The following is a 22,681-nucleotide window of genomic DNA, read 5'->3' as shown; positions in this document are numbered from 1 at the left end:
GTGGGCATGGAGGGCCTCACATGGCCAGGCAGCAGAGTTTGGATTTTATCCAGAGACAATGAAAGATGACTCTAATATGAACAAAGAAGGAAGTGGTGTTAGGGTGAAGCTGTAGTGAAGAAGCAAACAGAGTTTTTCTATCATTAAAAACCATGAAAGAGTAAACATGGAGACCAGCAGGTTTAGGTGAGCTGATGCAGCTATAGATAACTGGCAGTAGCCAAAATATACACTCTCACATGCGCGCGTGCGCGTGCGCGCGCACACACACACACACACACACACACACACACACACAGTAGACACATACCTGAAATGGTGCCATTCAGGCTCAGGGGAGAGAGAACTTCCAGATGGGTAGCAATGAAAGGCTTCCAGAAAACAGTGGCCTCTGTGGCAGACATGGAAAGGTAGATGGGCTTTTTACAGGAAAGGACTAGGAATGGAGTGGAGATAGCCTACCATACAGAATAAGGAGAGAATATTAAAAGCCACAAGAGAAAGGAATCAGATTACATATAGGGGGAAACCAGTTAGATTATGTGCAGATCAGAAAATGAGTTGGCATTTTAGATCTAATTCAAGTATTCATGGAAACCTTAGACAAATGTTTTGAAAATGCCTGTGAACTGGATTTAATTTTCCAAGTAGACAAGGTTCACAATATTATTGCAGAAATAGTGATGGGGGAAATGGTATTGGAGACCAACATGGATGAGATTGTTACACAAATTGATGCACAAAATAAACTGGAGAAACCTAAGGCTGGCTTAGTGGGAGCTCCAGCCTATGTGTTATCAGCTGTAAATAATATGAATCTTCCTGAGATCCTAAGAAATATTAACATTGGTGACATCTGTATAAAAGTGCCAAACCTGCCCTCTTTTAAATAAAATATTAAAAAGCCACTCCCAGGTAAAATCCAGAGGGAAAAGTCATATAAGTTTACCATGCAATTATTTACCAAAAATAGAGGAGGAGAGTCTTAACTTTTGCTCTTGGATTTAAGTCAAGGTTCTGTATATAAATCATGTAAAATCAATATGGAAGTTCAATGTTGCTTTTCTTGCTCAGTGGTTTAAAAGAAATTGAGTAGTTCCAGTGTGATTTTTATTTTCCTTTTTAAAATTGCTTTCTATGCCTACCTAAAGCATATATCTGTGTATTGGCTGTTACAGTATTTCAAAAAGTAAGATATTTCTTTAGTTATGTGCAACCTAAAATGTTGGTGTTTTGTATGGATCACCAGTGCAGCATTCCTTAATTCTTTCTGCTATTTGTCACAATTGTTATTTAAAGAACCAAGTGTGTATTGCATGAAAACATTATGACCTTTTCCTCTTAGTTTAAATAAATTCCAAGGTAACTGGAAAAAAAACATGGCTGTTTTTTTTAAAAAATTAATATTAAATAACAATGAGGGAAATAAACATGGCCCTGGAACAGAGAATAACAGGGACATTTACATTTAGATACAGAGACCAGAGAGGGCCTCTGAAGAGGTGACATTTGAGCTGAAACTTGAAGGGAGAGAAGCAGCCTCTGATTAGTAATGGGAAAAGTGTGCAATGAGAGTGAACAATGTGTGAGTGCCCCAAGGCATTCACAATGATAGAGGGAAAGCCACCATGGCAAATGAAGGGAGTGTGATCTAGCAACTATAAAGACCTCAGCACAGCCATAATTATCATTCCATCCTGCCAGCCACTCTGAGAGGGTAGGCATCATTATCCTCCATTTCACAGAGGAAGAAACTGAGGTTGGATATGTCAGGACAATTTCCCATAGTCATGTGTCAGGTGGGTGGTGGGAATCTGCCTGGAAAGCAGTTGACTATGCAGACTGGAAGCTGCGAGAGAGGGTGAAGCACAGTCACTGAGGAGAGAGACGCCTCCACTGGGTGGCTTCAGCTTTGCAAGTCATTCAAGAGCAAGTGGCCATGTCAGGGTATTGGAGCATGGGGCTGAGGAGAGCAGGGTACAGGGCCACAAGGACCTGACATGCAGGAATTGGAGCCCTGCTGACCTGGCAGTGGGCCCCTCAGAACAGGCTTTTCCTTCCCTGGTTGCATCAAGGAACAATGAATGAGGCTAGGGAAGTCCTCCCTGCTCCTCAGTTGACCCTGTGACTCTCTGTGCCTGCTAGGACATCATCCTCACTGTGAAGGAGAAGCTGTCCATCCGAAGTATTGAGTACTTTGCCCTGGCCCTGGAAGAGCAGTACAACGTCTCACGTCTACACTTGCTGCATGAGGAGGAGCTCATCCAGCAGGTAGGGAGGACAGACTTGCTGCTGGGAGGCCTGGGCTGGCTGCACACCTCAGTCCAGGGAAAGACTCAGCTCTTCTTCAGGCTTGATATACTTTATCCTGCCCCAAGAAGCTCAGAGCTCCTTTGGCTTGAGATCATAGGATGGGAATCAGGCCTGATTTTCATCTGCTCCTCTGAGGTAGGCAGAGCACAGATTTAAGGTCCCCATTTTACCAATGCTGATATAAAGGCTTAGAGAGGTAAATTGATGACCCCTCACTCAAGGTAATACAGCTGAGAGAGCCCCAATCTTTTGCTTCCAGGTTCTTATGAGCTTCCCCTATACCTGCTGCATTGAGCTATTAGGGAGCATCGGTTCCTGTGTCCAAGCCTCTTTTTGTGGGACTTATCCAACAAGTATAGAGACTTGTTCTCAGGATAGAGCAAACACAGCTGGTCCCTGGGTACCACTCAGTTGTTCAGCCAACCAGTAATTTGTTGTACCCACTTTCTAAAGCCAAACAACAAATCCTTGGTCAGTTCAACATATCCTTGCTGAGTGTGTAAGGTGGGAAAGAGTTGAACAATTAGAAATGAGGAGGGGGCCTTTTAAGCAGGGGGGACAGCAAGAGTAAGGTCTAGCCTCAAGGGAATCGCTCTGGATATTCCTCATTGCAGGTGAGTTCTGGCCCCGTCCCTCTCCCATTAGAAAGTTTGCTGCTTGCAACGTCTTTTTCAAATTACTTATATTGCATTTGCAGTGAAAAAGAAAACCAAATTAAATCTCTAAGATAGTTTAAATGGAAAAAATAAGGTGCAGAATGGTGTTTAGACTGTTTATTATTTATGGAAAAGAATTTACCTGTGTCAGTGGGCACATATACATAGACTACCTCTGGAGGCATTTAAGGAATTGGAAAGGGATTTCCTCTAGAAAGGGGATCTGGGAGATGGGTCATTGGGATACATCACTCTTTTGAACCTTTTATTTTTTCTACTCATGGGAAAAAGAGTCAAATCAGGAATGAAGGTCTATGACTGTGTCTTGGGTAGCATTAAAATAGAAACTGGGGTCCATCTTTCATTGTTTTTTTTTTTTCCTTTTTGAAGTTGTTTTATGGAATAGCTATAAGGGTAGCTAGATTAACAGTATCTTCTTTACCCTTGACAGGTGGTAGAAAGGGAGGAGTTACATGACTCCCGCTGCCTCTTCAGGGTGTGTTTTGTCCCAAAGGACCCCCTGGACCTCTTGAAAGAAGACCCTGTGGCCTTTGAGTACCTCTATCTGCAGGTGACTGGGTCTGTGCTTCCTGAAGTAATGGTGGTTGTCCTCAAAGATGGCACATTGGGTTATTCTGAACATGAGCTCCAGGCAATTAAACAACTCTTTAGTAGGGATTCCTTTTTTCTCAAGGAGGAGGGGCCTGATTATCCCTCAGAATTCCCTTTTCTGTTATTGAGTTGCTGTAATAGGAGATTTGCAGTATAATAATGAAATTTAGGCTTAGTCCTGAATGTGGATGATACATTTTCTAAATCCATTTAAAGATTGTTATCATTTCAGTTTTTATTGCTAAATGGGGCTTTAGTGCTTCAAAGCCTCATTTTAGAGACAATGAAACTGAGTCTTGGGAAGGACATATGGTTTTGGGTGCAGGGGTTGGGGGGGTGTGGACCGACTTAGTGGCAGAGCCAAAACTTGGTTCCTTGACTCCTAGCCTGGTCCTCCCCTCTGCTGCCCCTGAGGTGACATTTATTACACCATTCTCATTTGGATGGAAAGAATCTTTTGAGGCATCAGTATTCTACAGAACAAATGGATACAAATGGATCGACTTGCCCGAAGTTTTACAGAAACAGTGGCAGAAAAAACAGCAGGAATAATATTGTCAGTGCGCTCTATTTATATGAAATTATATGTCTCAAACCTGCTTCTATATACTTTATCTTTTTTAATATTTATTTTTAGTTGTAGTTGGGCACAAAACCTTTTATTGATTTTTATGTGGTGCTGAGGATTGAACCCAGGGCCTCACTCCTGCTAGGTGAGCACTCCACCGCTGGGCCACAACCCCAGCCCTATACTTTACCTTTTTTAAAGAAACCATGTAAGGTAGATCTGACTGACTGCATTTAGCAGTGGAAAACACCAATGCTCAGAGAGTCTTAGTAACTTAACTGAGGTCACACAGCCAAGAACTGTCAGAGTCACATCTCAAAACTCAGCTCCTGCTCCTGGGGCCTTTCACTAGAAAGAACTAGGAGATACAATATTCCTGTTCTTGTTTTCCAACTACTCTATCTAATCTCTTCTAGAGCTGCAGTGATGTGCTCCAGGAACGTTTTGCTGTAGAAATGAAATGCAGCTCTGCACTCCGACTCGCAGCCCTGCACATCCAGGAGCGGATCTACGCATGTGCCCAGCCACAGAAGATCTCTTTGAAGTACATTGAGTGAGTGACAGGGGACAGCTGCTGTGCTGCATTTGTGACTCTGCAGGTGGCCGGACTCCATGGGAAGCTGATATTCACCCACCTGCCTGTCTGTCCTTGTCTTTTCATCCATCCTCTGTACCCTTTTCTTGCCCAGCTGTCAGAACCCACCTATTCCCTCTGGGGCGGAAGACAACTCCAAAGGGAATGACAAAGGATTCCCTTGTAAATTTCCAGTTTCTGGAAAGAGGTTCTGGTCAATCAGTGAACAACTTCAGTAAAGCTCTTCCAAAGGCAGAAATGCCCCAGAAATTAATTTTTTTATGGGGTGTAAACCAAATTCTATTGTATTGTACCCCCCTTAGGGCATTTCAAGTCCTAGGATCTAGTAACTCCTGATTCTGAGCTTAGAATCACTCTGAGTAGAATCACCCAGGTTTGCCAAGCCCCTCCCCAAATCTCAGCTGTATCTTGCCTTGGCATCAGAATCATACAGGCAAATCATATTTTTAAAATAGAACAGATCCTTGCTCTTACCCCCTAATATACTAGTCAAAACTCGAGGGTAGAGGAGTCCGAGATGCTTTATTTTTTAACAAGTTTATGAGGAATTTTGAGGCTTCTAGGCTAACACCATTCTGAAGCTTGGCTTTGAGGATTCGTAGGTGCTCTTATTTGCCCCACAACTAATATTTGGGCTGGGAATGTAACTTGGTGGAAGAGCACTTGCCTAGCATGTTTGGGGACCTGGGTTCCAATTCCCTAGCATTGTAAAAAGAAAAAAAAAAGTACTTTATACGTGATCGTGTCACACATGTTGTCATATGTTATAGTGAAAAAGATTGTGAACTTCTGCTCTGATTAATGGAGTATCACACCACACCAAGAGTCATCTGCTGCCAGAATGGTCAATGGAATTTGATTCCTGAATATCTGTGGTGGTTTGTGTGGAGTATGTGTATTGATGTATATCTACTGAGGGGAAGCACACAAGCACGCATGCATACGCACACATGCACGCACACTCCTTCTGCTGGAGAAGCAGGCTTATAATAGCTATATTATGGGAACAATAAGTACTGAATCAAATGTAATTATGCTCTTCGTTAAAGCCAAGTACACTTTCCAAAAGGGCCTGCTTGTCTTCAATGTCTCGTGGCAGGAAAGACTGGGGAATAGAGAACTTTATATCTCCAACTTTACTCCGAAACATGAAAGGCAAAGACATCAAGAAGGCCATTAGTTTCCACATGAAGAGGAACCAGAATTTGCTGGAACCCCGACAGAAGGTAGTGTAGCTGCGGTCTCTGCCCACCCCATCCAGCTGTCTGTTGTGAGCCTCAGGGAAAACATTTTCAACTTACCTAGATTTTAGGCGAGAGTAACTCTGACTTCAACAATCTTTTTTGTTTTTGTTTTTCTATTTAAGCAACTTATTTCTGCTGCTCAGCTACGTTTAAATTATCTACAGATCCTTGGGGAGCTCAAGACATATGGTGGGAGAATCTTTAATGCTACTTTAATGGTATGTATTAGAGAACTGTGGAATTATGCTCTTAAATAGGATCAGTGTATCCTGAGAATTCTGCCATGTACTAGAATTTATTCATGAAGCTAAATATCATGCCATAGGCAACTACTTATCATGCCCTGGCTTGGGATTAGCCCTATGGAAGATGCTCGGGGAGGTGGAGCTGAATCATCCTGCCCTCAAGGACAAAACAAGCTACCCAACAAGACAGAGCAAAGCATGAGACAGGGAGAGGGCTGTCGCACCACTGCTAACACAGGGTGTGTCTAGGTGGGAGAAGGCATTAAGGACAGGTGAGACGGTTGTGTGGGGCCAGATGTCAGTGTGGCGGAAAGGCATTCTGGGTGAAGGGTATTGTAAGCAGTGTACTCTGGAGCTTTGGGGACACGAAGGTAAAGAAGAAAAATTGGGAATCATGAAGGAAAATAGAAATGTTAGACTGACTGCCAGGGTGGGGTCCTGATTGTTCAGAAGAAGGGAGGAAATGAGTGGTGGGCATAAGCAGAAGAGCCCCCTGCTTTGTGCTGTTCTTCCTTTGGTACTAGGCCTGGAGCACGTGCTTTTCAGAAGACCAGCATCTGAGGGTGTGATTGAAGGGACTCTACCCTCCACATGGTCAGCCCCAGAACTCTCAGAACAAAGCCAACTTGCCATCAGAGTGTTTTTGCTTATTTTTTGTTTGTGTGCTATTGTTTTCTTTTAATATCAACAAATTTTTTTTAGAGAATTTGTTGTACCTCTTAGTTATTTTCAGTGATGGATCTATTTAATCAGCTGACTGAACAATGTAGATGGAAAGAGAATCAATGTTTTGAGAGAAAAGAAGAGTGCCAGGTAGTTAGGAAAAGCAGGGAAACAGATGGAGGTTTTGTGTAAGTAGAGGCCCCAAAAGGTGGGGAAAAGTCTAGATTGCAGAAAGGAAGCTTTCAAAGGTATAAGAAAAACTTCCCAAAGTTTCCAAGGGCTGGAGTTCTGTCCCCAGTCTCTCTTTACCTTTCTTATTTAAGGAAAGAACTGGTGGGCTGGGGATGTGGCTCAAGCGGTAGCGCACTCGCCTGGCATGCGTGCGGCTCGGGTTCGATCCTCAGCACCACATGCAAACAGAGATGTTGTGTCCACCGAAAACTAAAAAATAAATATTAAAATTCTCTCTCTCTCTCTCTCAAAAAAAAAAAAAAAAAAGGAAAGAACTGGTAATGGGGAAAGCAGCCCAGTCACAGAGAATGGCTCAGGGTGCTTGCTGGGTACCTACAAGTATAAGTAGATATAGACCCTCTTGTCAGGGAACTTACCATGAATACAAAATTGAATAGAAATAATTAGGACAAGCCATACATGCCCAGTTTGATCAGAGAAGCCCAGAGAAAGTACCATGGGAACATGGAGAATATGGAGGAAAGGGGCTGTTCTAGGTGGAGGCTGAGACCAAGTAGAAGCTCTCTGTAGACAATATGTTTTGATGCAAACTTTTTAAAGGAGGGCCAGAATTTCATTAGGTAACAATGGCAGAGAAGATATTCCTAGAGAAGGACATAGCATGAAAACAGGCATAGGGGTAGAAAGTACATGGGCTGGGGCTGTGGCTCAGTGGTAGAGTGCCTGCCTCACACGTGTGAGGCACTGGGTTCAATCCTCAGCACCACATAAAAATAAATGAACAAATAAAGATATTGTGTCCATCTATAAAAAAAAATTAAGAAAGAATAGATTGTGTTTATGGAGCAGGTAATAGTCCTCTAACTGGAAGGGGTTTTATGGGAGACAATTTTGTTTGTTTTAACATCAAGGATAAAACCCAGGGGTGCTTAACTACTGAGCCATATCCCGCCCCCAGCCCTTTTTAATATTTTATTTAGAGACAGGGTTTGGCTGAGTTGCTTAGTGCCTTGATAAGTTGCTAAGGCTGGGTTTGAACTCGCAATCCTCCTGCTTCAACCTCTTGAGCTGCTGGGATTACAGGCATGCACCATCACACCCACCTAAAAAAATTTTTTAACCTGGCTATATTCAGAAATAGTCTTAGAAAGTCGTGCTTAGGGCCTAAAATAGGAATCAAGGAGGATGCAGATGGAGATCTCATTTCTTGAATGAGGACTGTATTTTCACTAGCTTGTGAATGGAAACTAATCCCCCTTCCTCCCTTTTGCAGTTACAGGATAGAGAATCCTACATTGCCATTCTAGTTGGAGCCAAGTATGGGATTAGCCAAATTATCAATAGTAAACTCAACATCATGTCCTCATTGGCAGAGTTTGCCAACATCAGCCGTGTAGAGCTGACAGAAGAGTCTGAGAAAGTGAGCATGGTCAGAGTGTATCTTCAGGACATTAAGGTAATACAGGGGAAGAGATTCTGAATTTAGCTTCTGGAATTTGGGGCTAAATTATTCTAGGATTATTTATATGAATTTTGAACAGTAACAAAATCAACATCTGCTTATAAGGATGGATTATCCATCCTATCCCATCTAATGGCAAGGGGTGAACAGGGCACATTAGCCTGAGAAGGTCCTAAAAGTATTTTTGTTTGCTTTACAATAAGAAACAGATTTGTTTCTTACAGTTCTAGCTGCTGGGAAGAGATTGCAGAGGGAGGGAGGGAGGGTGGAAGGAAGGGAGGAAGGAGAGTAGAAGAGTTTGTTTATTTTTATATAAACTGAGATGGATCATGTGCTTTTGTGATGGGAAGTTCTGAACCCAAAGTTTGTCGGTTTCTGAAAAGGTAGATGGGAACACCAGAGGATTTGATCACATGCATGGGACCAGAATGGCTGCCCAAGAGTTTTGAGTGGTAGAAACTAAAATGGATAATTAGTTCAAGGTACCTCCTGAGCCTCTCAGAAGTTCTGACACTTACCCTTCCCTCTTTTGATTTAACCTAATATGCTCAAGAATTGTGCTGTATTCTTCTCATTGCCCTCTCCCTCATTCTGCTACTTTTTCTTGCCTGTTTCTTTTTCTAGGTCAGGTCTCAAAGGGGCCCCATTGTATGAATGTGCTGGGTGGAGCCAGGGCTGGGGTGGAGGATAGAGAAAAGAGATATAGTATAGATTTGGTGGGAAACCCCACTGGGCAGGGGCAGTTATGTACACATACAGTCAGTTAGAGCCCGATTGATACAAATATGAGGCCTGTCAGTGAACCATGGCTGGGTTCACTTGGTATTTCTCTTTGGCCCCACATGGCCTTGTTTCCCTTGCCCTTTTCTAAGCAAGAGTTCTCTTTGCCTTCAAAGGTTCTAACATTGCTGCTAGAATCCAACAGTGCAAAAGATCTAGCCTGCCTGATTGCTGGGTACTACAGGCTGTTTGTCGACCCAGTTACCTCCATTTTCCTCTGGCCTGGAAATAAACAAGTGCACCGGGTGTCTGCTGAAGAAGGTGAGATGCTGAGTTTTTCCCCAGAAAGGACAGGCCCATTTCCCCAACCTTGTAGGTAAGGGCAGCCCAAAGGGAGGCGGTGGATTGAATGGAACCCAGACGTCCACTCAAGGTGATGAAGATATTTCTCCATTTATTTCCAAGTAAACAGTTTTCTGTGTACCTAAATTCTCCTAAGCCAAGGAATGCTAATGCTCTGATTCTCTGTAGTAGTTCCTGAAATCATCCCTAAGATCCACTGCATTTTATCATCATTTCTCAGCAAAAGGAAGTGTCATGTGTTCAGAAAGTAGATGGCCTGTTTCCCCTCCAGGCCTCTGCACTCTTTTGCATTCTCTTGAATGATAATAGAAATTCTCAGCCTTGAGTTTAGGAATGATAGCTGGAGACAAAAAAGACTAGGGGTGGTGTCCTGTAAGGAGTGAAGAATTGGAGGGCAGGTGGGAGGCAGGCTCTGGGCCAGCTTCCAGCCTCCAGCTTCCAGCAGGCTTTCGGGTCAGCACTGTTCTGTTCCTGCAGCACTTTCCAGTGGTGTGCTGATAAATGTTTAACAGTTGTCACTCAGGTGGCTGGCTGGGGAGATGCTGGAACACAGGCTGTGGTAGTTGTCCCGGCTGCCCTCATTCAGCCTGGGGTCCAACCTGCCCATACTCAATGTTGGCTTCAGGGGGAAAACAGCCTGACTTGAAACAGTTGCTTAATGTATATTAAACATGGTATAAACACTCCCACCATGCCAATTTCAAGTGCCCCACATGATATCAGGGAATGTGGAGGTGGGACGAGGTGCTCAGTAGAACACCTTATACAATGTTTCCTCCACGTGGGTAAAATAGGTGTAAATCACCTCAAGAGAATAGATAATAGTAAAATAAAGTAAAATGTAGTCATCCCATGTTATCTTTGGGGGATGGGTTCCAGAACCCCCTGGGATACCCAGATCCACAGATGTTCAAGCCCCTTCTATAAAATGGTTTAGAATTGATATATAAATTCTGGAGGGGGCAGTACCTGAAATAGATCTTGAAGAACATGTTGAAGTTACCAGGTAAAAAAGGAGGAACAATCATTTGAGCAGAGGGAGCGTGGAGGTGGGAACACCAGACAAGGCTGTGGTCTATCAGAAGCTCCGGGTGCAGCTGGAACGTGGTGAGGAAGTCTGCAGCAGGCCACCAGGCTGCTGAGGAGGGGTCAGTTCATACTGTGAGGGGGTGTGACAAGCAAGCCTGAGGATAGACCAAAGCCATAATGTGAGGCAAGCAACAGACTGTGGAAGAGGTGCCGGGGCAGACTGCGAAGGGTCAGACTATATGACCTACTGCCTCCAACCAGGCTCCACCTCCTGAAGTTCCTCTGCCTCCCAGTGGCACCACCAACTGGAGACCAAGCTTTGAACACTTGCGGGGGGACATTTAAAATCTATCCAAACCATGATAGGGTGTGGGTGAGGAAGATGTTGAGGAGGGTCAAAGCCATACTGTGAGAAGGGTGACTGAACTGTGGAAGAGGGCTATCCTGGAAGGCAGGTGACTTCACTGTGAGGGAGAGCAAGGAGGCTGCTGAGGAGTGCAGGGGGTCAGGTCCATCCTGTGACAGGGGCAGCAAGTCCATATGTGAGAATCTTTAACTCCTGTGGGAGAGCTTTAGCCCTTCCATGAGAGGGCAGAGTAAGACGTGACCAGAGAGAAGTTTTAGAAAAGATCACTGGGGGAAAGACCAGAGACCTGGCTCAGTGTCCCCGCCCCTATTCCCACCATGTAGTTACCTGCAGCTAGATGAATTTTCACTGTCCTGAAGGGCCCATAGCACCAATGGGTCCCCAAGTCCAGGCTTCAGGATAGTACCAGCCTAGCAGCCTCAGAATCCCCATGAAGTTGCTAAAAATAGATTCTCTGTAGAGTTTGACTAAGTGCATCAGGAGTAGGACTAAAGATGTTTTTTGTGCTTTAAATATGATTCCCCATATGGTTTTGATGCTCAAATAGGACAGAGGTAAGATTTGAGGAGCGGCTTGGCAAGCTGAGTACTGCTGCTCATGGCAAAGTAAAATCTAATTCAATAGTCAACGTGTTTCCACAGACAGAGCAGACAGGCCTCTTTAGAAGAGAGTATGGGTTAATCATCTCTCCTTGGGTGGCTCAGATGTGGGGCTCAGTTAGCCCAACAGTGTGGGGAAACCTGGGATTGGGGATCCTGTGTCAGTCAGTAAAGTGGGATTTAAGCCCCGTCTACTTCCAGACCTCTGTTTTCCCTTCTGACTGGATGAGGCAGGAGAACTCACAGCCATTTGCCAGTCCTGGAGGCTGTTTTGTAACCCTTGTCCCTTGTGTTGCAGGCTATGAGTCCAGGGCCTGCAGTGACTCGGAGGAGTCCTCTGAAGTAGACTGTGTGCTGGAGCCTCTCTCGGACAGATGCCTGGTGAAGCTGAGCCCCTGCAGAATGTCTGTCAAAGAGGACCAGCTTCCTGGGAACAGCCCCACTCCCGAGCTGGCCAGGAGGGGTGCGAGCACTTGCGGGGCTGGCAGCGCCACAGACAGTGCCGAGTCTGAAGCATCCGACTCAGCCAACACCGAGAGCCGAGGCTGCAGGACCAGTGGCTCCAGCGAGTCCATGGATGCCCTGGAAGAGGATGACTTAGATGCCTGCTCCTCCAGCAGGTCTGACTTCTTCCGCTTTGGCTCATCAGGCTTCTCGGAAGATCTTGATTCTGACAGCCTAGAGGACAGGAACAGGATTGAGACCAGTGGCTTCCTCTGTCTCCTGGACCTGGCCCAGAGTGCCAGTGCTCAGTGCCAGAAGATGGAGTGTTCCCAACGGCTAGCTTCTGAGAACTGCAGCTGGGGGCCAGAATTGAGTGTGGGCAGGTTGGACCCCAGGCTGTATGAGGGCAGCCGGGACAACTACTACAGCCTGTGTTCCAGCGTCTCCCCAGCCAGCCACCTGAGTGACAGTTCAGAGAGCACAACTTCCAGGCAGGGGGTTATCCTGCCAGCCTGGAGCCAGCAGGGCTGGACTGAGCCCCAGCCCAGCTCCACACTGGAAGCCCTGCCCCTGCGCCCACCGCTGGCCTTTGAGGATGGCAGCTCGGATGAGGAGTACTATGATGCAGCTGATAAGCTCACACCCCCAGATGTGCTCTCAGGTGAGCCCCCTGCAGGTCTGCAGGCTCAGCAGGCAGCTCCTAAGGGCTGGGGCCAAGCTGAGAAGACAACACAGGAGTAAAATGGGGCCCTTGTCCACTTTCAAGAAGGTAGACCTGGGTTCCCTGGACCAAATTACCAGCATCATGGCTTCCAGTCAGGACTGCAAGCAGAGATGGGAGGGACTCATTCCCCAGTGGGAAAGACTTCCAGGAAGAGGGGCTAGATGTGCTGGGTCCTGTGGATTGACAGAATTTACAAAAAAGAAAAGGGTTTGACAGAAATATCCAGCAGAGGAGGTAGCTGTGTCTTTGTTGACCCTAAGGCTACCTTAAATGAGGCCTTGAAGCAAGATGACTGTAATTGACAGGCTCTCAGAGGCACTCAAGGCCTTTTGGGGTCCAAGGGACCCTGACACCAGAAGGTAGGGGATCTGTTGACTACATTTCTGCCAGGTTCCTTGTACGTTTTTCTATAGAGAGTGTGCAGTATCCACATATAATGGCTTCCAACTAGACCTGAGAGCTGGACATACATGCATATGTATATTCATTCATTCATTCTCTCTCTCTCTCTCTCCCCCCCACACACACACACCATCACACACACCATCACACTCACAGCACACAGGCTAGGTGACCTCCTAGGAGCTGGGAGTGCTGCAGCTCTCTTCTTTCTACTCCAGTGCTCTCCTGCTGCTCCCTGATACACCACTTCCTGCTCCCCAGCAGTTTCCATTGCTCTTGGAAGACAGGCCAGATCCTGAGTGGACACTGTGAAGCCCTCTGTGACATGACCTCTGCCTCTCTTACTCCTGAGCTCTCTCTGTACTCGTGACACACAAATCTCTTTGCCATTTTTAAGAGGCACCAACCCCATTCCTACCTCCAGGCTTTGTACCTGCTACTGTCTGCCCTGACCTTCAGCTGCTGACGCCCATCCCTCCATCAGGTCTCACTGGAGGCCCACTCCCTCAAGAAATGGTTCCCAGATTTCCCAAACTAGAGCAGGTCTGTCCATCTTGGTCACATATTCTCTCACACTTGGGACTTTCCTTCCTGGCACTTAGCCCTGCCTGTAGAGGTATATTTATTTGTATGTTTCTGTGTTGTTCTCCCACAAGACTGAGAGCTCCTTGAGCCTAGCTACTGTGTGTTTTCACTTATCACTGTGTCTCTAGACAGAGCCTGAAAGTTGTTGCTAAATGATGAATGAACTGGCCACCCTCTAGTCTGAGTTCAGTTATTGACTCTGCCCCCAAAGAAAGGAATAGCTATGGCCAGACTGCTGTCCCTGAAGAGCCCAGACAACAGCCTTCCATGCCTCTACTTTGCTTCACTGGGCCAGCCATGAAGCTGGGGTTAGGGTAGGGGTGCTACAGAGACTGTCAGACAGGCCCTATCACAGGAGTCTAGCCAGGGACTTAAGTTCCATTGTGGATGCTCTTTTTTTTCACAGGGAGGGAGCCAGTGAGGTCCTGAACAGGATCCCAGAACTGTGATTCCTGCTCCTGAGTTCTGGTCTTGCCTTGACTTGCTGTGGGAGCCCTTCCTTCTCTGGGCCTCAGAAACTCCTTTGATCAGTGGCTACAGGTTAGCCTAGGCAGAACATATCTGGCCATCAGAATCACCCAAGGGGCCTTGTTTTAAAACTATGGATTCCTTCCTTGGTTCAACTTTAGAGATTCCTATTTAAAGGTCTAGGGAACTGCCTGGGATTTGATAAGATTTTTTTAACACTGTGCAACCAGGTTGGGAACAACTCATCTAAGTAGATGATTCCTCTGATTCTTAAGTGCAAATCTGTGATCCTGATTCCTTCTGGCTGATTCCCAAGACTTCTTCACAGCAGTGCTTTTTCCCTCGGAAAGATCCATCCCAGCTTCCTCAAAATCCCTCATGCCTGTGACTGAGGTTGGGGCCCTTGTTGTCAAAAGAAAGTTCTTTTAGACCTCTCACACATGAAATGACCATAATAACAAAAAGAGCAGCTTCCTTTTCATGAATACCTATTAGACACAGGCCTTACACTAGGCAAGTTACAAAAACACATGGCTTCATCTAACCTGCATGGCAGCATTGACTGATACTGATTCAGGTTAATGTGAGCACCAAGAAAAAAGTGTTAGAAGGAGGTAAGAGCTTGTGAATTTCCAGCAAGCCTGGGGAACTGGGCTCAGACAGGGACAACAACCAGCCCAGGAATCTGAGTAGCAGAATTCCTCATCTGTGCTATCAGAAGATGATGGCTGGAAAGCATAGGCTTTACTTGCATTACTAGTTTTTACTCAATGTATTCAAGTTTGAAATCCTGGAGAATTTGAGTTAACTGGGCTGTAAATCTGATCACTTGACTTGTGTGGGAGTAACTTCATTAATAATTCTAGGGGCGTAGGGCATAAATCAGTGGTACAGCACTTTCCTGGCATGCATGAAATCCTGGGTTTGATCTCTATCACTGCAAAAAAATAAAATAATGATGATAATAATTCTTTTTTTAAAATATAATTTTTAATTGTAGATGGACACAATACTTTTGTTTTATTTATTCATTTTTATGTGGTGCTTGAAGATCAAACCCAGTGCCTCCCATGGCAAGCAATCTACCAGAGCTACAAACAACCCCAGCCCTAATAATAGTAATTCTTCCAGATGACTGTAACTATTGGGAAGATGTCATCCCCTGAAAGGATATTCCCTGGGGGAAAGTGATTTGACCAAAAGACAATAAAACAGATCTTAGACAACCAAAAATCAAAGAATGTCTTTCACAATTATTGTTCCCATCTTTTGATGAGGAAATTGAGAAGATCAATATTTAACCTGCCTAGGATACACAGCCCAGTCAGGATTTGAATCCAGGCAGGCCCATGTCCTGAGCTCAAGTTCTATAAACCTTTCTTTTTCTCCTCTTTATGTATTTTTTTCTTTCTTGACTCCCAGGACCCAGAGCGATTTCTGCCATAGAACCCAGTGCCACAGGCTTGCAGAGTAAGGCCAACACTTGCACTTGTGATGATGGCCTACACCCCAGGCCAGAAGGAATACAGCCAAGTAGAAAGGGAGGAGCGAAGAAGTATGCCAGGACCCTGAGGAAAAGAAGGTCCTTTCTGCAGACTGACTACACGTCTCAGGTCTCCTTCCCCCTGGTGCCATCGGCCTCCCTGGAGAGTGTGGATGACGTGTGCTACTATGATAGGGAGCCCTACCTGACTGTCAGTGCACCTTCCCCAACTGTGTCCTCCCTGCAGGACGTGCAAGGTGAACCAGGCCTCCTGGAGACCAAGGCCCTGGGGCTGCTGGCTCCCCTGAGGGAGACCAAGAGCAAAAACCCAGCCTCCAGGGTCATGGAAATGGAGCCCGAGACCATGGAAACCAAGTCGGTCATTGACTCTCGAGTGTGTTCTATTTCTGCCATTCGGTTCAGGATTGACCCCAACAATAAAGAGAATTCTGAGGTTGCCTCTTTGGCTGCCACTGTTGACAGTTCCTCAGAAAGCACTCCTCGTGGTTCCAACCCAGGTTCCTCTGGCCCAGAGACTGCTCAGTCTAGGCCTTTCCAAATTTTGTCTCCATTTCAAGACTCCGATGGCAGTGCCCCCAAAGAACTCATCCTAGAGCTTGGGAACAGTTCCTTCCCCCTCTCCAGTGCAGACCCCAACCCAGACAGCCCAAGGCCACATAATGTCTCTCAAAGAGACTCACTGGAGCTGGGAGGCATCCCATTGGCAATGAGATTGGGATCTTTTTTAACAAATCATATTCAAGAAACTACCACCCAATACACAGAGCTTTTGTTGTCTCCTGGAGATGGACCTAGAAATGATGAATGTGGAATGAATTCAAGAGAGATGGCCACATTCCCTACAAAAGAGGAGCAACTATTTTTGGAAAGTGACAGTGAAGTTACAAACAAATATGATACCAACTTATTTCAGAAGGAATCTGGGGAGAATGCAGGTGGCCTGAAAGGTGATATGTCAAATGTTGTTTCTCAGGCTCTTGACGTTAGTACTGCAGATGGTGAAACAGTTACCTCCCTCTCCTTGGAAGCTTCTGGGACAGGCACTGAGCAGACCCCACTACATACTCCCAAAGACCCCCAAGGACAATGCAGAGAAGCCCAAAGCCAAGCCTTGCGGGCCCAAGAACAAAAACACTTGGCAGAGTTGGATTTAGACCCTGATTTTTTACTTGGGAAGCAGACTGTTCTATCAGCCTTCCCTCCAGAGGGGGTCAAGGCAGAGTCACTTAACCATGTCATAGAGGAAAGTACAGCCCTTAGAGACACTCCTCAGCAGGTCTGTTTTAATCCTTCCCTAACAAAGCCACAACCCTGCCAAGAGGAGTCCCACTATGAAGCATCAAACCATTTTTCACTATCAGAAAGCAAAGACAGCAGTTCTAGTATTTGCCTTCCTACTGAGAAGTCTTTCCTCTGCTTTGCCCCAGAAAGGCATCCTGCAGTTTCTGTCGGTCTTGGGAAGGCCACATCTCTGGGTTTCGCAGGCATGAATGAGGAGGTAGTAGCCCCCAGGATTGGGATGGAACAGTGTAGCTGCCAGTTCTCCTATGCCACATGCTTTCGTGGCCCACAGCCTGACACAGAGGAAGAAGACAGGGGCCCTGAGGCACACCCCATGGCCCCGCTCACCTCACCACCCTCTGCAGGAAGCAGGATGGCTCTGCCTTGGAGGCCTGCCCGGTCTCACAGCTGCAGCACAGCACTGCTGTCAAGGGAAAGCCACATCTGGCCTGAGTACTGTTCCAGGGCACTGAGACAGCTGAAAGCTGCCCCTACTAGTACCCCTGAGGGCTTCATCCAACTCATGGAAAACTTGCTGGAACTACAAGACATCCTAGAAGCTTCCTGGGGAGTTGGAAACAAACACCCCCCAGAAAAGTGCACCTGGCACTTTTCAGAAAGCCGGAGCCGCCTCTGCATGGGCTCTCAGAAGCTCCTTTCGAGCTGTCAGCATGTGATCAGAATGGACCAGTCCCCTGAAGAGATGCAGGGTGCTGTGTGTGACACCTTCCAGCACCTGGTCCAGCTGGCTGGCTTGTGCTTCCAGTTCACAGACTGCAGCCGTTGCTCTGCCCGGCACAGGGAAGCAGCTGGGAACCTGAGGGATGTGGTGTTCACCTACCAACAGTTCGTGGAGGCTGCAAAATTGACCTGTGAGAGAGGCTATCATGACCTGAGTGTGAAACTCTTGGCCCGTCAGTGCACAGCCCTCACGGCTGCTGTGTTCTGTTTGACCCAGAAGTTCAGGGCATCCACTGCCCTATGAGCAGGTCAACTGCCCAGGGGCTCCTTCCCTTCCATGGACACTTCCCCAAGGACCCCCTTCCAGTCCCCCTGCCCCCATTCAAATGTTTACTATACAGAGTATTCAAATAAACTGCTGCTTAATCTTGACCTGAATCATACTGAGTGATAACAAGTGTGGGTCAAAAGCACTCACTTATATTCATTCAACAAACATTCACAGGATACTTATTTTGTGCCAGGCCTTGTATTAGTAGCTTGAGAATTATGAATAGGCAGGAATGAGGGAGAAAGATGGAGGCGACTATAAAACATAGTCATACATTCTCATGTCACACTGGTTTTGACAACAAACTTCGCATATGGGGTGATATTGGATGGATTACCTTCCCAGGTTTTCAACCCACCCAAGGAGGCCTGGTGTTCTTGGCTGTCTCACTGTAGCAACATAGGTTGCCACTAGGTGACAGTAAGTTCCTTAGTTGTACAGCCAACCACAGGCAGGTGTATTCTGTATTTGATCTGAAATTGCATCCCTGAATCTTGAATCTATTTCATATATATATTTATATATATATAATATTTATATATATATATACAAATATATATATATATTAGTTAGACATAATATCTTTATTTGTTTATTTTTATGTGGTGCTGAGGATTGAATCCAGGACCTCGCACATGCTAGGCGAGAGCTCTATCGCTGAGCCACAACCCCAGCCCCCCCCCCCATTTCCATTTTTAAATATATAAAAGGCAAATTCTAAAGCTCCAGTTAGATGTGCTTTTTAAATAATAATATTAGGTCAAAAGAAATACATTCAGTACCTTTCTAACTAATCCCAGCTGAACCAGTTAATCCTAGTAAACGGCAGTGGACCTTGGACAAGCTATTTAACCTCTCAGTGTTTTGATTTTACGCTTTATAATTGGAGATGCTGACACTTTCCATATTATGGGACATTGATCTAGGAAATAGATTCTCAATCAATGTTAGTAATAACTTTCAACATTTATGAATGGCTCTTCTAGTCTGAAACCATTCCCTACATTTTGTTCTTAGACTTCTGGGAGACATTTAAGACTCCTTTGAGAAATGTTTTGCCCTGGTTCTCTCTCCAGGTTCAGTGGCTCACCTTGGGCTAATAGAGGTGACTAAAGGGGTGCCATTGTCCTTCTGGTACTCCTGACCAATTGTGAGCTCAGAGCTTCCCCTCTGTCGGCTCCCTGGTTCCTCCCCTTCACCTAGCAAAAGCAAGATCAGGAATGAGTATGTTAGATCATGTTCCTCAGCTTTCTGCAGTCAGCAGAAAAGCAATACTTGGAAGAAGAGAGAAAGATATCTCTCTCCTGAACCGTTATCAGTTACTTGTTAACGAGTAACTACCTGTTCAGTACTTGCACCAAGAAAAGATTTATTTTCTTAGAGGGCTATTTCTTTCCACATAATATTTTGAATACAATTTAGATGAAGCTCTTGAACACAAATTTGAAGTAATTTAATGGTAAGGAAAATAGGAACAATAGGGCATTAATTTTTTTAGACATAAGATGTTAAAAAGGATTTGAAACTTTCTCCATTAGAAGGATATAAAGAGTCAACTAACTTATTTATGTGAACAGAGCCTATGTGTTCATGAGTTTAGGGAAGGTGCTTAGAACTTCTCTCAACGAGGGCTTGGATCCTGGCTGTGGCCTGTGGTGTTATAGGCACTTCTCTGGGCCTCGGTTTCCCCATCTGACAAAAGGAAATAATACTAGTCTCCACTTAGTTAGTAGAACAGATGCCTTATTTAGATAGCTTGAATACCTTTTTTATTAAATTATTTATTCTAATTTGTTACACATGATGGCAGAATGCAATTCATGTCATATTACACATATAGAGCACAATTTTTCAAGTCACTGAGTGTATACAACATGTTTTCACACCGTTCTTGTCTTCATACATATACTTAGGGTTATAATATCTAACTCATTTCGTTTAGATAGCCTGAAAACATTTTTTAACATGACCAATATCCCAGGGATTGTTATATACTATATATTCAGCATTTTTGTGAGAATAGTCATGGAGGCCAAGGAGGATTGAAGCCTCCAGCTGAGGCACTCAGGAAGTATGTGCTTTCTTCTTTCTTTTCCTCCTATCCTTTCAAATCCTTCACCTTTCTTGGGTAGTAATTGTATGGAGATGGTCTTTTTCTGGACAGTTCCCATGAGAAGAACTAAGTCCCAGAAGTGGTGGGAACTCTTCGCTGCTTGTTGAGAAGGTAATGCAGGAGAAGTCTCAAAGAAAGTCGGCCCTTTCTTTGAGACATATGAGATAGGCAGGATGAAGCTACCTACCCTACAGTGCAAGAGTCATTTGTTTAATGACTAAGAAATTGCTGGACATGTATACCCCTCCTTTCTTTTCCCAACCACCATCGTATCAACTGATTTTTGTCTCACAACAAACACTTATGGAACACCCATGCCAGGTGATGCCTGACGCCAGACTATGGATGTAAGTAATTGGGTGAGAATCCTATTTTCAAGAGCTCCTGTTGGAGGTTACATGGCATATAGAGAAAGAGACTGAAAACATAAGGCACAATGTACTCAAGGTTACCAAAGAGAGGAGGTAAGATGCTGTGAGAAGTCATTTTGGGGGTGAGAAGCAGAGCAGCAATCAGAGAAGACTTCCTGTAGGAGGTGGCATTCATTAGAACTAATATGTCAGGAAGTATTTATTGAGTATCTACTATGTATCAGGCCCCAGATTTGGTAGTTAGGATTTGGATCTATCAAGAAAGGACAAAAGTAATTTATTCTGTCAACAAATATTTACTATGCAGTGGCATTAAGAATACAAATGTGAGCATGTCAGACATGTTCAAAGAACTTATAGTTAGAAGGAATAAGAGGAAAAAAAATAAATTACTGGGCTGGGGTTGTGGCTCAGAGGGAGAGCACTCACCTAGTGTGTGTGAGGCACTGGGTTCCATCCTCAGCCCCACATAAAAATAAAATAAAGATATTGTGTCCACCTATAACTTAAAAAATAAATATTAAAAAAATAAATTACTGACTGAAAAGTGATTTTTAAAAACAAAGAAGGTGTCAAGACAGGGATAGGAAGAGCTTGTCTTACCTAGTGTAGATGGGAAAGGCCCTTCTGAACTGGAAATATTTGAGCTGAGACCTAAATAAAAGCCAGCCATGGAAAATGTGAGAGGAAAGGGAACAGTATGTGCAAAGGCCCTTGGTGTTTTTCAGGCGTTTCAAGACCACTGAGTGGAACTGGAGGGAGGAAGACAGAGAGGATATTAGAGTGGGGGGGCAGGCAGGAACCTATTAGTTCAAGGCCTTAGGAAGATGGTTGGATTTTACATGTAAGTACATTGGGAAGCCACTGGGGGATCTGGAGCAGGGGATGCATAATCATCCAGCAAACAGATGTGGTGGGGATGGGAAAGCAGTGACACCAGCCAGAATGTCTTTGTTTTCCATGGGAGAGTAGCCATGAGAGCTCATTCAGTGATGAAGGGACACAAGAGCTTGGTGGTGGTGATGATGGGTCTATTCAATATGGCTGAGTCTGAGGTATAATGACAGGCAGGTGTGGTGTGAGCTCAATCATGAAAGGATCATTGAAAGTCATTTGAACCACTTTTCAGGCCTCACTGAGGCACTGCAAGCAGGCAGTAGGAAGCCAGGGCCAGCTTCTGAGCAAATAGCTGATAGCGCTGGGTTTTAGAAAAAGACTTAATGGGGGTGGGGGTTGGGGAGCAATGTTTTGTGTTCGTGGTTAAAAAGTGGATTGAAGCATGGGTTGCAGGGAACTGTGCAAATGAAATCCAGAGGAGAAAATGGGCCAAGGAGGGCTCCAGCCAGGCCTTAGTTTCTTGAGGAAATATTTCTGGCCTGCTTATGGTAGGGTCTCTCTGAAAGGGCATTCCCCCAGGACTGCAGGAGTGAAGGAAAGAGTAGCTAGTAGTCTTTATCAAGACAAGGCTTGGGCAAGTTACTTCATGTCTCTGGAGTCTCAGTGTCCCCATGGATGTATGAAGGGAAATGGAGGAGGGAGAGTGACCAGAGGGTTTGTGCTCAGAGAAGGGCGGTGTCAGCTTGTGGACCCTGTTGGCTATGGGGAGTTGGGGAGCGCTAGGCTGAGAGATGGTGGTGATTCGAGACATGGTTTCACCTGTTTTGCAATGATCAGCCCTTGACAGCCAACAAGGCTCCTGGTCACCTACAGGAGCCCTGCACCTTTGGCAAGTGTCTGGGATCGTAATCTTCGACTAACAGATGAGGAAATCTAGGCTCTGAAGAGCATTGCGGGGCTTGGGTTGTAGCTCAGTGTTGGACAGCCTGCCTAAAACGTGTGAGACACTGGGTTAGATCCTCAGCACCACATAAAAATGAAGAAAATAAAGGTATTGTGTCCATCTACCACTTTAAAAAATTTTAAAAAGGGCTGGGATTGTGGCCCAGAGGTAGAGCGCTTGCCTAGCATGCGTGAATTACTGGGTTCGATCCTCAGCATCACACAAAAATAAAATAAATGTATTGTGTACCAACAACTAAAAAATAAATGTTAAAAAATTTAAAAAAAAATAGATCATTGCGCATCTTGCTGCCAAGTTGAAAACTACAATTCCCAGGATGCTGCTCGGAGCGGGATCCGGAACCGGAAG

General features: G+C 45.2%; 1 protein-coding gene across 4 annotated transcripts in view; it reads left to right on the top strand.

Moving 5' to 3' along the window:
• The window catches only part of Frmpd1 (FERM and PDZ domain containing 1), a 171,150-nt gene extending 152,995 nt beyond the window's left edge, over positions 1–18,155 (top strand). For all 4 annotated transcript variants that reach the window (XM_058578055.1, XM_058578052.1, XM_058578054.1 and 1 more), the window contains 9 exons: positions 2,146–2,271; positions 3,421–3,540; positions 4,566–4,702; positions 5,844–5,970; positions 6,111–6,206; positions 8,362–8,544; positions 9,447–9,591; positions 11,927–12,733; positions 15,674–18,155. In XM_058578055.1, the coding sequence (XP_058434038.1) occupies positions 2,146–2,271; positions 3,421–3,540; positions 4,566–4,702; positions 5,844–5,970; positions 6,111–6,206; positions 8,362–8,544; positions 9,447–9,591; positions 11,927–12,733; positions 15,674–18,021 (4,089 nt within the window). In that variant the 3' untranslated portion in view covers positions 18,022–18,155. The remainder of the gene's footprint in view (positions 1–2,145; positions 2,272–3,420; positions 3,541–4,565; positions 4,703–5,843; positions 5,971–6,110; positions 6,207–8,361; positions 8,545–9,446; positions 9,592–11,926; positions 12,734–15,673) is intronic.
• The last annotated feature ends 4,526 nt before the right edge of the window (positions 18,156–22,681 follow it).

The sequence above is a fragment of the Marmota monax genome, unplaced genomic scaffold, assembly GCF_021218885.2.
Source record: "Marmota monax isolate L192 unplaced genomic scaffold, Marmota_monax_Labrador192_F-V1.1 WCK01_AAM20220418_F8-fsc00069, whole genome shotgun sequence".
NCBI classification, from domain to species: Eukaryota; Metazoa; Chordata; class Mammalia; order Rodentia; family Sciuridae; genus Marmota; species Marmota monax.
Note: the sequence above shows the minus strand (reverse complement) of the source record. Positions and strands in the feature narration are given on the sequence as shown.